We start from the raw sequence: 17650 nt of genomic DNA on the forward strand, positions 1-17650 counted from the left end.
TACATGACATCTCAAATGTGTTTTGTCATTCTGGTTTATCAATATGAACTATTTGCTGTCTTCATTTTAGATATGATGGAAGTGAAAGAGGAGAGTCAATCTGAAGTGGATGAGAAACATCAGATTGTAAAAATAAACCATAATGTTTCACAGAAAGAAACTCTGAAGACAGAAGACATAAAGTGTGAAAATAGTTTCAGTGAAGATGAACGCCCTGCAGATCACAAGAGGACTCACAGTGAGGAGAAACCTTTCACATGTCAACAGTGTGGAAAGAGTTTCAGAAGAAAAGCTCACCTTAAAGCACACATGAGGATTCACACTGGAGAGAAACCTTTCACATGTCAACACTGTGGAAAGAGTTTCACCTTTAAAGCGAACCTTATCCGGCACATGAAAACTCACAGTGAGGAGAAACCTTTCAGATGTCAACAGTGTGGAAAGAGTTTCACCTTTCAATCAGGTCTTATCAGGCACATGATAACTCACAGTGAGGAGAAACCTTTCAGATGTCAACACTGTGGAAAGAGTTTCAGAAGAAAATGTCACCTTAAAGCACACATGAGGATTCACACCGGAGAGAAACCACACGTGTGCCATCACTGTGGGAAGAGTTTTAAAACTCCTTGTGACGTAAAGATGCATTCAAGAATTCACACTGGAGAGGAACCTTACATGTGTCATCTGTGTGGAAAGAGTTTCAAAGTTGAATGTAGCTTTAAGATACACGCAAGAATTCACACTGGAGAGAAACCGTTCTCTTGCCATGAGTGTGAAAAAGGTTTTAGAAGTAAAAGTAGCCTTATAAGACACATGACAATTCACAAAGGAGAGAAACCTCACGCGTGTTTTCACTGTGGAAAGAGTTTTATTGTGGAGTATCAACTTAAGAGACACATGATAACTCACAGCGAAAAGAAACCTCACCCATGTCTTCAGTGTGAAAAGAGTTTCAGATATAAAAGTCTACTTGAGATTCACATGAGAAGTCACACTGGAGAGAAACCTTACATATGCTCTCATTGTGAAAAGGGTTTTACAAGTGAAGGCGCTTTTAAGAAACACATGAAAGTTCACACTGGAGAGAAACCGTTCACTTGTCAACAGTGTGGAAAGAGTTTTACAGTGAAACGTGATCTTAATGCACATGTGAGAATTCACACCGGAGAGAAACCATACGTGTGTCAACAGTGTGGAAAGAGTTTTGGGACAAAACCAAACCTTAAAGTACATTTGATCACTCACACTGAAGAGAAACCGTTCTCATGCCATGAGTGTAAAAAGAGTTTCAAAACAAAAGCTTATCTTAAAAAACATGCAAAATGTCACCCTCAATAGTGTTAACAGTGTGAATATGGCAACAAAGTTTAGAAGTCAGCTGAGGTCTTATTAAAGGAGTGGTGAATTAAACAGACTTGATAATTTGTTATATAAGAGGTCATCATACTTAAATGCAAATCCTGCAAGTTTCAGAACTGAAAATGTCCTCTTAATTGAAATATAACCTTTTTTGTCACCAAGTAAATGGTCGGTTCAGGAATGTGCTGAAATGTGACGTCAAATTAAAATTTAAACACCTCCTCCACACCTAAAATGTCAACGACCACTTTCAGCTTTGCGTGACATGTTTGGACCAAAGGCAAAGCAAACATATGCACTCAACAATGTGTATGTCTCAACAATCAGTAAACATGTCTTTTAAAGATTGCTAAATGTAAACAGATTGACTTAAATACATTTTTCCTGAGAGTGTTTTATTTTGACTCAGTGATCTGTTATGAATACCAGTGGAAACGGAATATTCGTAACATTACCACGAAGGCTCGGAACCTAACTTTAGGAATGCGTGGTTGAAGTTTGTTTTTTAAGAAGTTAAAAGTGTGGGGAGTGTTAGTTTACATTTAAAATTTGGATTTACAGTATATGTAAAGAAGCCTAGCCTGGGTTTCCCCATGCCAATTTATTCACGCTGCAAGTCTAGCATGGCAACTATGGCCCTTTTTTGCGCCTGAAATTTGAAACAAATCACAGAACAGGGAGGGGGCAGCAAAACTATGACGACTTTTATGTCACACACCGAAGCAGTTTTGTTGTTATAACACGGCAACTGACGCAAAGTTACTTTTCAATGCAGCGTTCGAAAAAAAAGAGCAACTTTTGGCGTTAAACAATTTCATATCAAAGAAGGATGTTTGGATATGGCAAGACAGAGTTTTATAGGACCAACCTGCTAGGCATCGTCGTCGACGAAGTAAAATTAACTTATAAATAGTAAGTGGTATTTATTAATATCATATTGTCATTATGCATGTATTGTGGTTGTCACAGTGCCACTCAAACAAATTAGCATCGCACACCTGAAGTCAATAGATAGGTGCGTAGGATAAGACGACAAAAAGTCTCAAAATATACAAAGAACAATTCCCGAACACTATCTGCTTGCTGAAAAAAAGTCTTATTCTCTATGATTCTGGTCTGGTGTTAGCCAGGCAAAAAGAAGCCACAAGTCGATGCTGGATTTGGAGAGAGACTGTGGAGGATCCTTCCTTGACATTGAGACCAGAGATGCCGATATTGCTTGTGTTTTACGCGACATGTAAGTTGTTTTGATCCGTAACCCTTTAAAAATCACAAAAATAGTGTGTAGACTTTAGTCAGTGCGTCTTCCCACGGACGATATAGTGCACGTCAAGAGGTATTTTACTGCAATATAACACAAAGCAACATTCAATGATGTCATGTCAAAATGGTCATTTTCAGACACTTACTAATAGTAGAGTTTGATAGAGTTTAGTACTGTACAGTGTAGCTATAATAATTTTACATCATAACCTCACAATAAGATTTGTACTGTCAATAGATTATGTGAAAAATCTTTGTGGATTGTAATTTGGTGGATCTGAACACCTAATTCTGTGCTGTGTTAGCACAGCATCAAATTGCACTAATACTGTAATATGGCTAATAATTTCATTTTGAACATTACATGAAACCTTACATAATGAAATAAAACAATGTCATCAAACGCAACATTGATAGAACTGATTACTTTAACTCATCTGTCAACATGATTTCTCATCCGCAGTTGAGTTAAAGACAACAAATCCCATAATTCCACACTGCTTCAGAACATCATTAAAGGCAGAGTCCATGATGTTTGAACGCCAATGTTGATATTTGAAATCATCTAAACAAACACGCCCCTACCCCAATAGAATCTGGACCTTCTGTTGATAGACCCGCCCCACACATACGCAACCCTGCATTTGATTTGATTTTATTGGCTATAAGTGTGTTTTGGTAGTCGGCCCGTCTCATTTTCCAACGCATTTTTCAAACATCGTGGACTCCGCCTTTAATCTACCTGATTATTATTGTTTACATTGTTTTGGCGCCCTCTACATATTGCACCTTTAATAGAGCTGTTAACAGATCCGTGAGCCTTCGTGAAATGTTTTTGTTTCAGTCACATCAGTGTTAATGGAGCTGTTGATAAATCTCATTATTCCAGACTGATAGTTCTCATTTACACCCAATTATTACAGTGATTTCCAAAGATCTCATAAATTTATTCACAAAGCAGTTGTAACCCTGATGTATATATTTGTAATTTTGTATATTTACTGAGGGACGGTGAATGTATGATAAAATGTTTTATTTTATATTTATTTTTAAACATGTTGTTTTGTTTAATATGTATTTTTTTACTTTCCTATATTAGAGTTTTGTTGAGATGTGCATGTGAAAAACGTGTCTAACATCATTTTGGGTTGTTAGTTGATGTGCAGGGGCAAAATAAGAGACTGGAACGTTTGTGAGCCAATCAAATTTTCCTAGGGAGGGTTTTGAGGATGTTCAGAGAGAGAATAGAGACATTTGAGGGAACGTGAGGGAGAAATTATGAATGGATAAAGTAGTGTATAGGAAAACAAAGTAAGAGAATATTTAGGAAATGTTGTCAAATGTATTTATTGGAATATTTTTGTATGTGTGTATTTGAGTTAATTTGGTATTGTATATAAATAAAATCCACGCTCCGGAGCAGAGGGGGCGGTAATGCGCCTTTAAACTGGATGCCAACCGCCGTTAAAAGAGAAGAAGAAGAAGAAGGAAGAGGGAATTTATCAGTAGAAATGACGCGATTTACGCGTTTCTTGAAGGATTTAAAAACGTGAATCTTGCCTGCAATCAGAAGTACTGCCCGCATTTTTACCGCGAGGAGTTGACTCGTTATTACTTCGGACTGTTTCAGGTAGGTTTGGAGAATAGGGGCTACACAAATGTTTGTGATTTAAATAGGATGAGGCTTGTTGTAAAATGCAGTTGTAAAGAACTTGCTGTTGCTTTTAAAGGGACATTTTCAAGGATGCACTTTGTGTTTTTCTTTTACTTTCCTATATTATCATACTTTAAAATCCACTACATTTTTTAAATGTTGATATAATAAAGTTACTTAGTGAGTAAAATTACTTCATTACTTTAAATCTCTGGTAGGCTACGATTTAAAAATAAATTGATACGTTAAAGTTTAAAACGTGTGAAACAAATCATGCTTCAATAGATCCTGCAGCTGGAATACATTTTCTGAACATTTGTATGACTTGGTGGCTTTCATTGACTGTATGTCGGTTCCTCTCGTGTTCACACAGATGTAAGAACAAGCTTTGACATCCAGAATGTGTCACATTACATTTCATGACTAAAAACAACTTCAATTTGATTACACTTTAAAGTTTTATGAAACATCGATACATTGTGTTTATTTTTTGGTCTAAGAATTTTCACATGTTCAGATTGTCTTGAGATACAGTTAAAGAAAGCAGATGTATATTTACACCTTTTGCATTTAAATTCTTAAATATAATCAACTTGGCTTTACAAGTAATTTAAATTTTTACAAGTAATTAAAAAATAACCTACAGGGAAACCAATAATGCCATTTTCGGCTGAAAAGTTTTGACAGCCGAAATTTTGGTGCACCCCTATCTCTATGAATGTTTTACTGACAAAGCCTCTCTAAAATCTCCAGCCACACACATAAATTGATTGAGACCTTCAGTGAAGCTCCTCCTACAACAATCCACCAATAAATGCTGGAGTCAAACCCACAGAGAAATCACTCCATGTGTGACAACTGAAATCTTCATGACATAATGTTGATGCTGGTGAAAGAAGAGCTTGAGAAGATGACAGATCCACAACCATGCAGAATAAAGGATGAAGATATTGAGGAACAAATAGGTTGGTGTCTATTTTTTTTCAATCTTTATTGCTTTATTTTCTGGCCTATAGGTCCTATGGTGTAGCCCCAACGTTTGTATTTATACTTTATCGTCGTTGTTCGCGTCGAAGTGCAAACACACATGCACACTGCTGGTAGGCAGTATCCACATGTGTAACCACAGTAGCAGCACGGCCGTCAATGAAGAAGCAGATTTGCCAGTTTAACCCACAAACGAAAAAGAAACAGCAACTTGTTGTGTATGTTTTGAGATCAGCATTGATGGAAGTAAAGAAACAGTGACTTATGTTGCAGATTGAGTTAAATCACTCCTCAACTTGGACCATCTTTGTTCTCGCCGTCGTGTAGCAGTTTTAAAGGAGGGGCTTAATGATAATTAATAATATCAATTATTAATATTTTAAAAACATTCTCCACCATCCCAATTAAGGGAAACAAACATAAGCTCAAATGTAAAGTACTTACAATGGATTGTAAATCAAATATTAGTATGTGGATCAAATAAAGGTCTTGGGTGTCCGGCCAACGCTCGTCCAGCGAATGTTTAGTAAGACACTAAAGACTAAATTAGGATATAGCTCTCTTGGCTAAGGAGATGAGTATCCTAAAATTGATCCAACAGCTTTAAGAGCAGGTAGCGATACCTTTAATGATTAGTAACTCCAGATTATGAGCATGAACTACAAACAACATCATGTGTGATACAAATCAGACTTTACTGACTAACTAAACACATACTGCTCTAAACATACAAACACACACACACACACACACACACACACACACACACACACACACAGGTCAGCATTGGAAGAAGGTTAAGGTTTAAGTAGAGAAAAGAATAAAGCATGAAGTTTTGGCAGTATTTGTAATTCTGCAGATCAAAGCCTAAAACGAACCATCAGTTACTTAATGCGAATGTTAAAAGTGAATAATGATGCGTGATGCATCAGTGAATAAAACTAAGTATGACACTTGCATGTCTTGCCCATTAAAAGAAAGTGTCCTGATGTAGTTTGATGAGGCTTCAGCTGAAAGGATTGATGAGAGAAAAACCAGGTTGAAGCAGATAATCATTCGTAAATGAAAAGACGAGGCCGAAGCCTGGCACAAACTTAGGGTGTTTTCACACATACACTGTTTAGGTCGGCCCAAATGACATGCCGCTCCGAGTACGGTGCGTTTGGGTCAGTGTGAACACAACAGCCGCACTCGGGTGGGCACTAAACGGCCGCTCAGAGACCGCTCTAAACAGGTGGTCTCAGAGCGGCTGTTGCCGAACTCTGGGGCGACCCACCTGTGGTGTGAACACTGCTGGACCTCGGGCCGAACCAAATACAGGAAGTTCTCCACATGTTTGAGCCACTGGGCTTCCGTTGTGACATAAGCCGGGTGTTATATTGTGGGTTAACAACTAACAAGCCAATCCTGGTCCGTTGCATAGAGATTCGCTGTCTCCTTTAGGTTTGAGCTGATGATTTTATAAATGCATAGCTGTCCTCCACACACAAATAGTGACATTACAGGCTTTTAGCAAACGGCTCCGTGAGAAAGACTGTAATAGAACAGCTACGCAATTTTGCGTTAAAGCAAAGAAACTTCACAAAGACGTGCATCGTTTATCTCCACATCTTGATAGCTGCGCTCTACCTGTCAGGCTGGTTGTCGTGGAAACGTGGGGGTGGTCAAGAGACAGTAAGAGCTGTCAGAGATCAATGACAGCACTGACCGTTGTCACATGGTGTACGGTGCGGCATTTCGAGTGAAGTAAAAAATATTTGTGAACACGGACCGCACTAACTGAAAAATGATACAATGTATTGTGGTGCGCTCCGAGGCCGGCTGTAACACCAAATTTCCCCCAATGGGGATTAATAAAGTTATCATCATCATCATATGTGAAAACAACCTTAGAGGTATGCTGGAAACATCTTGTTTTGCATCCTCATTCTGATGAGAGTCCTAAAAGGATTGAAATGTATCCAGAAAGAAAAACTTAAGAGATGTGTTTGCTCCACACACACAACTCAGATAAGAACTCGGATAACAACTCCCACTTCAGAACTCCATCTCGCATAAGAAGACCTCAGAACTCCTGGTGTGTTCTTTGGTAGGGGTTTTTAAAGCAACACTATGTAGTTTTTTTTACCTTTAAAAAATGTCTCTTAAATTATTTCAGTGATAGAACAACTTTTAACTGGACAAATTGTACTGTTGCTGCAATCTGAGCAGCCTCCTAGCTGCTACAAGCACACTCTGAAAGTGGCGGTGGAGGGTAGGAAACACAGTCCACCCCTCCCCCTGCCTGCAGAAGAGTATCTGATACCAGGCACTGTTGCTCTTTTCAACCACATGGGGAGCTGTAAGTCATTTTTACATGGAAACTACATAGTGTTGCTTTAACCTGTGAAGAGGTCACACCTTTAAGATGTGTCTGACCCAATCAGAGGTCACACTTTCAATTCAATTCAATTTTATTTATATAGCGCTTTTCACAAGTGTTAATTGTTGCAAAGCAGCTTTACATGAGTAGATGTAAAGGAGAACACAGAAAATCAATAGATAATATAAGCAGTAGAACATAGCGGCTAAGGTTAAACCGTACAAGCAAGCATATTAATAATGTTACATATACAGTAAAGTGCTAAGCTAAGCCAAAGTTGGCTGACTCTCCCTGGGACTAAAAACCCCCTAGGAAAAAACCCGGTGGGAAAAACTCCTAGAAGGACAAAAACCCTTGGGAGAAAATAATATATGTGTACATGTAGATACGGTAGGGATAGGAAGCGGGTAAGCAGATTAAACTTGTTCAGCCAGTGGTCGTTGGTCACGCATCGGCTAGGCATCACGTAGAAGGACAGCCAGTAGATCAGCGGTGCGATGACCTTCACAGCATCAGGAACTGGGTCTGTTTGTCTCATTGTCCTCAGGGTCGAGGACGAGACAGGGAGACAAAAGCAGAGTTCTATTAGCGTAGGGGCCGTTCGCATGTAATGCAAGTGTCATACATTATAGTTGTTTAAGTCAGCTCGGTTCCAGACAGGCTACTATTGCGGCAATAGTGTATTACCCATATGAGGTGTGTGAGTGAGTACATCTACTGGACATATTTTATGTGAATGCTTTGTTAAAGAAGAATGTCTTAAGTTTAGATTTAAATTGATCGACTGTGTCTGATACTCGAACATTATTTGGATAATCATTCCAGAGCTTAGGGGCTAAGTAGGAAAAGGAATTAACCTTCCTTTAGACACTTTTGATATTCTAGGGATAATTAAGTGACTCGAATTTTGTGAGCGCAGTTTACGTGGTGGATTGTATTCTGATAGTAGTTCTTTAATATACGAGGGCGCTAGGCTATTTAAGGCTTTGTAGGTGGTTAGTAATATTTTAAATTGTATGCAATATTTAACTGGTAGCCAATGTAAAGATGCCAGAATTGGACTAATGTGGTCATACTTTTTCGATCGAGTTAGCACTCTTGCGGCGGCGTTTTGAACCAGCTGTAGCTTGTTTACCTGATTTGAATGGCATCCCCCGAGTAACGAGTTACAATAGTCTATTCAAGAGGTCATAAAAGCATGGACAAGCTTTTCTGCATCCGATGCAAACAGCATTATGGTGTGTTTTAGAGATATTTCTAAGATGGAAGAATGCTGTGCGGCAGACGTTGAAGATGTGACTATCGCAAGATAGATTGCTGTCGAACATTACGCCTAAGTTCTTAACCGTGGAAGATGGCACCACCGTGCAGCCATCTATGCACAACTTGTAATCTGACATATTATGTTTGTAGCGATTTGGTTCAATAATAACTATCTCAGTCTTATTGGAGTTTAGCATAAGAAAGTTATGTGCCATCCAGTCCCTAATATCATTAATGCAGTCTGTTAGCTTAGAAAACTGGTGGGTTTCGCTAGGAAGTGGCGAGATGTAAAGCTGGGTATCATCCGCATAGCAGTGAAAACTTATGTTATGTTTCCTGATAATGTCTCCTAGAGGTAACATATATAACGAGAATAGGATAGGGCCTAAAACTGATCCCTGTGGTACGCCGTATTTAACCGGGGAGTGATATGACTCTTCCTCATTTACATTAAACAAAGTGATATTGATTGGTTAGATACGATCTGAACCAGGCTAACGCCTGACCACTGATGCCAACATAGTTTTTTAGTCTACTGAGTAAGATTCTGTGATCTATTGTGTCAAAGGCTGCACTAAGGTCTAGTAATATAAGGATTGAGATTTCACCACGATCGGATGTTAATAGGAGGTCATTTGTAACTCTAAGCAGCGCTGTCTCTGTGCTATGGTGGGGCCTGAATCCTGATTGGAACTTTTCATATGTATTATTATTTTCTACGAATGTGCGTAGCTGGCTTGCAACTACTTTTTCTAATATTTTAGAAAGAAAAGGTAGATTTGAGATTAGTCTAAAGTTGTTAAGATCTCCCTGGTCAAGGTTTGGTTTTTTAATGAGCGGTCTAATAACTGCTAGTTTGAAAGCTGTTGGAACGTATCCTAATTCTAGAGATGAGTTAAAGATATTTAGTACCGTGTCTGACACTAGATGAAATACCTCTTTTAGTAATTTTGTGGGAACGGGGTCTAATATACAGGATGATGATTTGGATGACGTTACTAATTTAGAGAGCTCTTCTATTGTAGTAGGTTTAAATGACTCAAGATGTTCGTATGGTAATCTAGTGGTAAATGTACTATTGGGTATAGTGGTGGCCACTTGCGTAGCTTCTATGTTTTCCCTAATAAACATAATTTTGTTGGTAAAGAAGTTCATGAAGTCATTACTATTGTGTTGGAGTTTACTATTGGTTTCTGTTTGTTCTTTGTTTCTAGTCAGTTTCGCAACTGTGCTAAATAGAAAACGAGGGTTGTTATGATTTTCTTTAATAAGCGTACTAAGATAGGTAGGTCTGGCGGTTTTAATAGCCTGTCTGTAGTGTTGAACACTCTCTTTCCATGCTGAACGCCATACCTCTAACTTTGTGCTTCGGTAGTTTCTTTCCATTTTTCTGGCTACTTTTTTAAGGGCTGCAGTATGATGATCGTACCATGGAGCAGTATGATGATCATACTTTCAGAGGGAAAGTTAACTGTCTTTGTCTTCCAACATGCTGTTTTGCATATGGAATTGGTTTCGATGTTAGGTGGAAATGTTAAAGAGTTTCCTAAACATAATGCATATTATCATTCAGGAAATCAAAAATGGATCACATAGATACCAAACAAGGACTAGATATGATTTGGATTAAGTAAGTAATACTAAACATTTATTTAAACTAGCTTTGGTTAATATACTAATATAACAAAAACCAAGAACGTAACATTAACAGTTATTCAGCTAAACACAATAGCATACAGAACATACCTGGAAGCAGGGGCGGGGTTAGGCCAAATCTAGGTGTTCCAAAGCATGGTCCCCTGCTGATATTTTTTCTCTTTTTACGGCAGCTTTATAAACACTTTTTTTAATCTAAGTGTTATCTGTATTATCATTCTGAAACTGTAACATTAAACATTTTGACAGTGACACTTTAACTTTTCTTATCCAAAAATAGGCAAAATATGTTTGAAGTAGGCTAATCCAATAACTGAAGCTACATTTACATTTAGTCATTTAGCATACACTTTTTTCCAAATCGACTTACAAATGAGGTAAACAATAGAAGCAATTATAGAAACACAAGAATAGCAATACATAAGTGCACTGGAAATAGTCTCATCAAGTCCAACACAGTATACATAGACGAGGGTTGGTTAGTAATTTTTTTAAAAGAAAGAAATGGAGAAAGATTGTAAGTCCTATATTAGCAAGTGAGGTAATGGCGTAAGAGATCTTTTTAGCTGATTCTTAAAGACACCAGTGACCAGCAGATCAGTCCACAGTTGTGGAACAGCTCCTGAGAAGATACGCGCTAATGTTTTTTATTTCCTTTTTGAGATGGCACCACAAGCCGTCGCTCGGTGGCAGAGCGCAGGGATTGAGAGGATACATAAGGCTGTATTAGTAAGTGAAGGTAAGGGGGTGCTGACCCAGTGGTGGTTTTAAAGGCCAGGAGCAGAGCTTCAAATTTTATGTGAGCTGCTATAGGAAGCCAGTGTAACTTGACAAAGAGAGGAATGATGTGCGCCCTCTTTGGCTCATTGAAGACCATTCTTGTCGCTGAGTTCTCAATCATCTGTAGGGGTTTGGTTGTGCAGGCTGGAAGTCCAGCCAGTAGTGCATTGCAGTAGTCCAGCCTGGACAGGACAAGAGCTTGGACTAGGACAAGCGTAGCATGTTAATTTAGGAAAGGTCTATTTTTCCTAATATTGTAGAGAATGAATTTACAAGAGTGAGCAGTACTGGCAACATGCTCCATGAAGCTAAGCTGATCCCAGAACCCAGGGATGTCATGTATATCGAAAAGAGCAGTGGTCCAAGCACGGAGCCTTGGGGCACCCCGGTATCGAGACATGTTATAGGGTTTTAAACAAAGCACAAGAGTTAAACTACAAGAGCAGAAATTGACAATAGAAATTACATAATGTACTTCACATTAAAAATAACATGGATACATGACATCTTAAATGTGTTTTGTCACTCTGGTTGATCAGTTTTAACTATTTACGGTCTTTATTTTAGATATGATGGAAGTGAAAGAGGAGAGTCAAGCTGAAGTGGATGAGAAAGATCAGATTGTAAAAATAAACCATAATGTTTCACAGAAAGAAACTCTGATAATAGAAGACATAAAGTGTGAAATTAGTTTCAGAGAAGATGAACGCCCTGCAGATCACAAGAGGACTCACAGTGAGGAAAAACCTTTCACATGTCAACAGTGTGGAAAGAATTTCAGAAGAAAAGCTCACCTTACAGATCACAAGATGACTCACAGTGAGGAGAAACCTTTCACATGTCAACAGTGTGGAAAGAATTTCAGAAGAAAAGCTCACCTTACAGATCACATGAGGATTCACACTGGAGAGAAACCTTACACATGTCAACAGTGTGGAAAGAGTTGCACCTTTAAAACGAACCTTATCCGGCACATGAAAACTCACAGTGAGGAGAAACCACACGAGTGCCATCACTGTGGAAAGAGATTTATAACTGCATGTGATGTTAAGATGCATTTAAGAATTCACACTGGAGAGAAACCTTACACTTGTCAACAATGTGGAAAGAGTTTCAGAGTTGAAAGTAGCCATAAAATACATGCAAGAATTCACACTGGAGAGAGACCGTTCTCTTGCCATGAGTGTGATAAAGGTTTTAGAAGTAAAAGTAGCCTTATAACACACATGACAATTCACAAAGGAGAGAAACCTCACGCGTGTTTTCACTGTGGAAAGAGTTTCATAGATAAACGTGGACTTGAGATTCACATGAGAAGTCACACAGGAGAGAAACCTTACATATGCTCTCAGTGTGAAAAAGGTTTTACAAGTGAAGGCGCTCTTAAGAAACACATGAAAGTTCACACAGGAGAGAAACCGTTCACTTGTCAATACTGTGGAAAGAGTTTTACAGTAAAACGTGATCTTAATGCACATGTGAGAATTCACACTGGAGAGAGACCATACGTGTGTCAACAGTGTGGAAAGAGTTTTGGGACAAAACCAAACCTTAAAGCTCATTTGAGAACTCATACTAACGAGAAACCATTCATTTGTCATCAGTGTGGAAAGAGTTTCAAAACAAATGCTTACCTTAAAAAACACGCAAAATGTCACCCTCAATAGTGTCAACAGTGTGAATATGGCAACAAAGTATAGAAATGCTGAGGTCTTATTAAAGGAGTGGTGAAGCAAACAGCCAATTTTTACTTGATAATTTGTTATATAAGAGATCACCATACTTAAATGAACATTCTGCAAGTTTTAGAACTGAAAACGTCCTCTTTACTGAAATATAACAGTTTTTGGCACCAAGCCAAGAAAACGGTAGGTTCAGGAATGTGCCGAAATGTGACGTCAAGTTAGAATTTAAACACCTCCTCCACACTCAAAATGTCAACGAGCACTTTTGTAGCCCCGCCCACAACTTTGCGTGACATGTTTATACCAGGGCCAAAGCAAACGTATGCGCTCAACAATGTGTATGTCTCAACAATCAGTAAACATGTCTTTTAAAGCGTAACTAAACCCCTCGTCAGAGCCTGACTCCACCCACTGGCAATATTTGAAAAATGCAAGAAAAGTGGGCAGATCCCAACGGAAATAGAGGGGACGAACTAAGCTCGTACCAAGTGTGTGGTGAGATCGTAACAAGGGTGTGGAGAGCTTGAAACTGCCTACGTCACGATTTATTTTTTGGACCCAACATCCAATAGGAAAATTCAACTGCAGTAGCCACCCTTCAACCTGAAGAGGGCAGCACTCAGACATTTTTACACCATATATTGCAGTATTGAAACACTTTATATCCAAATGTCAAAAAACTTACTAAAATCAATGAACAGCGCTAATAAAGCATAATTTTTACAGATCATTAACTAAAAAAAGTTGGTTTGGGGTTAAGTTACTCTTTAAAAATTGCCAAATGTAACCAAAATTACTTTTAAATACATTTTTCCTGAGAGACTTTTATTTTGACACAGTGATCTGTTATGAGTACCAATGGAAACTGAGTATTCGTAACATTATCACGAAGGCTCGGAACCTAACTTTACAAATGCGTGGTTGAAGTTTGTTTTTAAAGAAGTTAAAAGTGTGGGGAGTGTTTGTTTACTTTTTAAAATTTGGATTTATTTGTAAAGATGCCTAGCCTGGGTTTCCCCATCCTGCCTTACGCGCAAATGTATTCACGCTGCAAGTCTAGCATGGCAACTATGGGCCTTTTTTGCCCTTGAAATATGGAACCAATCACAGAACGGGGAGGGGCAGCAAGACGATGACGACGTAATGTGACACACCAAAGCAGTTTTGTTATTTGTTATAACACAGCAACAGATGCGAAATTACTTTTCACTTTACTTTAAGTAGTTTTGAACGCAAGTTTATAAAATAAAATAAAAAAACTTTTGGCATTAAACAATTTCATATCAAAGAAGGATGTTTGGATACGGTAAGACAGAGTTTTATAGGACCGACCTGCTAGGCATTGTCGTCGACAAAGTAAAATTAACTTATAAATGGTAAGTGGTATTTATTGCTATCATATTGTCGTTATGCGTGTATTGTGGTTGTCACAGTGCCACTAAATTGTGTTTCTTTTCAATACAATATACAGCTACTGGTTTAGTTGCATAGCTCAACCAATAAAAGTCATTTACGTTTGAATTTATGTCGCTCTACATACATCATCTGGTAGAATTGAAACGATTGGTTTTGAGCTACGTACAGATGTTGTTTCCTATCCCACATTTCATCGTAAATCTCCAAGGCTGTCACACAGACCTGCTGGCATTAATTGCAATAACCTGTCTGCGCCCACACAGATTGAGTTTTCCGGGGCACCTCCTGAGTCCCCGCGCCTGTTGAAATCTGCGCTTTTTAATACACGCTCTGTCAACAATAAAGCGGTGTTGCTATCTGACATCATCGTGGACAATAAACTTGATATTTTATGTCTGGTTGAAACATGGCACAAGCAGTCGGATGGTCTTCTTTTTAATGAACTTACTCCTGCTGGCTACGGGTTATTTGATTTTCCTCGTTCCTCTGGTAGAGGTGGGGGAATCATTGTGTTGTATAATACAAAATACAGTTTAAGTCCAGTAGCTGCTCCGTTATTTAATTCATTTGAATGCATTGTTCTGACAATTTCCGAGTCGCTCCCTACTGCTATAGTTACAGTCTATCGGCCTCCTAAGGCAAATAAAGACTTTCTACCAGAATTTGCAGAGCTGTTGTCATATTTATGCCTCAAATATGAGAGAATCCTAATTTTGGGGGATTTCAACATCCACATGGACAAAAATGACTCTGCATTAACTAAAGACTTTTTGTCTTTACTGAAGTGCTTTGACTTGATTCAGTCTGTTGACCACCCTACACATAATAAAGGTCATATTTTAGACCTGGTGATCTCTAGTGGATCCCTTGTGTCTCAGTTGTCGACTGTTGATCTTGGAGTGTCTGATCATATGGCTATCATTTTTGATCTGTTTTTACCTGGTGCCAGTGTCTCCTCTTCTCGTATAGTGACATATCGGAAATGGAAATCTATTGAGCCCTCTGACTTTTCTGTTTTTATTGATTCCTCATTAAACGGTTTCTCTTCATCTGATCCTGTGGAGACTAAAGTCTCTATGTTAAATTCTGTTCTCCTGTCTGGCCTGGACTTTTTTGCACCTCTAAAGTCACGTTCTGTATCATATGTACGTCCTGCTCCTTGGTATAATGATGACTTGCATACGATGAAGACATCTTGTCGTAACATGGAACGTAAGTGGCGTCGGACTGGTCTGACTGTTCATTATGAAGCTTGGAGAGACTCCTTACAACTATACAAAGCTAGGATTGTATCTGTAAGATCTGACTATTTTTCAAAGATGATTGGTGACAACCAAAGGAATCCAAAACAGCTGTTTCATTCTATAAACAAATTGCTGAATTGTAATAATTTTTCACATGTTACTGCATCAACTCAATTATGTAATGCGTTTTCAAACTTTTTCAATACCAAGATTGATACTGTACGCAAGGGTTTAGGTGCTTCAACTTCACTTTCATCTGTTTTGGTTAATTTTTCTTACTCAGGTACTGCTTTTTCTAATTTCTGTGTACTTGATTCAATCTCTCTTCATAAGGAGGTTTCTCAAATGAAGATAACCACCTCTTTACTTGATCCCATACCTACTAGTCTGTTTCAGTCATGTTTTGATTCCCTGTGTCCAGTTGTTTTGAGTATCATAAATGACTCTTTGTGTACTGGAGTTGTTCCTTCAGCATTTAAAATTGCTGCAGTTACTCCAGTACCAAAGAAGACGAATATTGGTTATGAAAACCTTTCCAATTTTCGTCCCATTTCAAATCTTCCTTTTCTTGCCAAAATTTTGAAGCGAGTGGTTGCTTCTCAGTTGATTTCCCATTTAACTGTGAACAATCTTTTTGAGCCTTTGCAATCTGGCTTCCGCAAATTCTATAGTACCGAAACAGCGCTGGTAAAAGTTACAAATGATTTGTTAACTGCCTCAGATTCTGGGTATCTTTCAATCTTGATCCTTCTTGATCTCAGTGCCGCTTTTGACACTGTTGATCATTTGGTATTAATTAATCGTCTAGAAACTGTTTTTGGGGTATGTGATACTGCACTGAATTGGTTTAAGTCCTACCTCTCTGATCGTAAACAATTTGTGTCTATGGGTGGTTTCAGGTCTGAAACTAGTGTTGTGCAATCTGGAGTCCCTCAGGGATCAATTTTGGGCCCCTTGCTTTTTAACATCTACACTTACCCACTTGGTCAGCTTTTGAGATCTCTTGGTTTAAACTTTCACCTATATGCAGATGACACTCAGATATACATACACACTAAGCCTAATGACAATGTGCCTGTTGATTTTATTACCACTTGTATTTCAAAGATAAAAGATTGGATGACACACAATTTTCTTTGTTTTAACAGTGAAAAAACTGAGGTTATGCTTATTGGAACACCACACCAATTACGTAAAGCTGGGTCGGTTACTTTGCCCATTGATGGTTCAGTTATGGAATTTAAACCGAAATTGAAGAATCTGGGTGTGATTTTCGATTCTAGTTTAACATTTGAACCTCATATTAAAAACACTGTTAGAACATCCTTCTTTCATCTTAGAAATATCGCGAGATTACGTCCGATGCTGTCTTTCCCTGTTGCTGAGAGGTTGATAAACACTTTTGTGTTTACCAGGATTGATTATTGTAATGCCTTGCTGGCAGGGGCATCTAAAGCTACCTTAAACAGATTGCAGGTAGTGCAAAATTCAGCTGCTAGAATCCTCACTAGAACTAGCATGAGTGACCATATTACCCCGGTTCTGGAGTCTTTACATTGGCTCCCTGTTGGTTTTAGAGTTGATTTTAAAATTTTGATGCTTACTTACAAGGCTTTACATGGATTGGCACCTCAATATTTGGCTGAGCTTTTAATTCCATATACTCCATCACGTGACCTTCGCTCTTCTGAAACTGGCCTTTTAACTGTTCCTTTAACTCGTTTAAGATCAATGGGCGACAGGGCTTTCTCTTCATTAGCTCCAAAACTATGGAACTCCTTACCTATTGAGATAAGGCAAGCCAATACTCTTAGCATTTTTAAATCTCGCCTTAAAACTCATTTTTTTAGGGTTAGCTTTTAATTGAACATTTGCATTTTATTTTATTGTATTTTATTCCTTTATTTATGGTTTGACTTGTTGTTGCATTGTTTTATATATGTGTGTATTATTTGTATATTGTTGTTGTTCAGCGCTTTGA

At 38.3% G+C, this 17650-nt stretch overlaps 2 protein-coding genes across 3 annotated transcripts in view; both read left to right on the plus strand.

Moving 5' to 3' along the window:
* The window catches only part of LOC129422909 (uncharacterized), a 176439-nt gene that overhangs the window by 149637 nt on the left and 9152 nt on the right, over positions 1-17650 (plus strand). Inside the window, exon 3 of one of the 2 annotated variants that reach the window (XM_073856601.1) lies at positions 11892-12977. The exons of the other annotated variant lie outside the window; for it this stretch is intronic. Coding sequence (XP_073712702.1) covers positions 11892-12977 — 1086 coding nt within the window. The remainder of the gene's footprint in view (positions 1-11891; positions 12978-17650) is intronic. 2 annotated transcript variants of the gene reach the window in all.
* LOC129422592 (uncharacterized) lies at positions 68-7077 on the plus strand. Its single transcript, XM_073856582.1, has 2 exons — positions 68-4252; positions 5030-7077. Exon 1 carries the CDS (start codon positions 73-75, stop codon positions 1336-1338), a length of 1266 nt encoding a protein of 421 aa, XP_073712683.1. The 5' UTR covers positions 68-72; the 3' UTR covers positions 1339-4252; positions 5030-7077.

The sequence above is a fragment of the Misgurnus anguillicaudatus genome, chromosome 19, assembly GCF_027580225.2.
Source record: "Misgurnus anguillicaudatus chromosome 19, ASM2758022v2, whole genome shotgun sequence".
Taxonomy (NCBI): domain Eukaryota; kingdom Metazoa; phylum Chordata; class Actinopteri; order Cypriniformes; family Cobitidae; genus Misgurnus; species Misgurnus anguillicaudatus.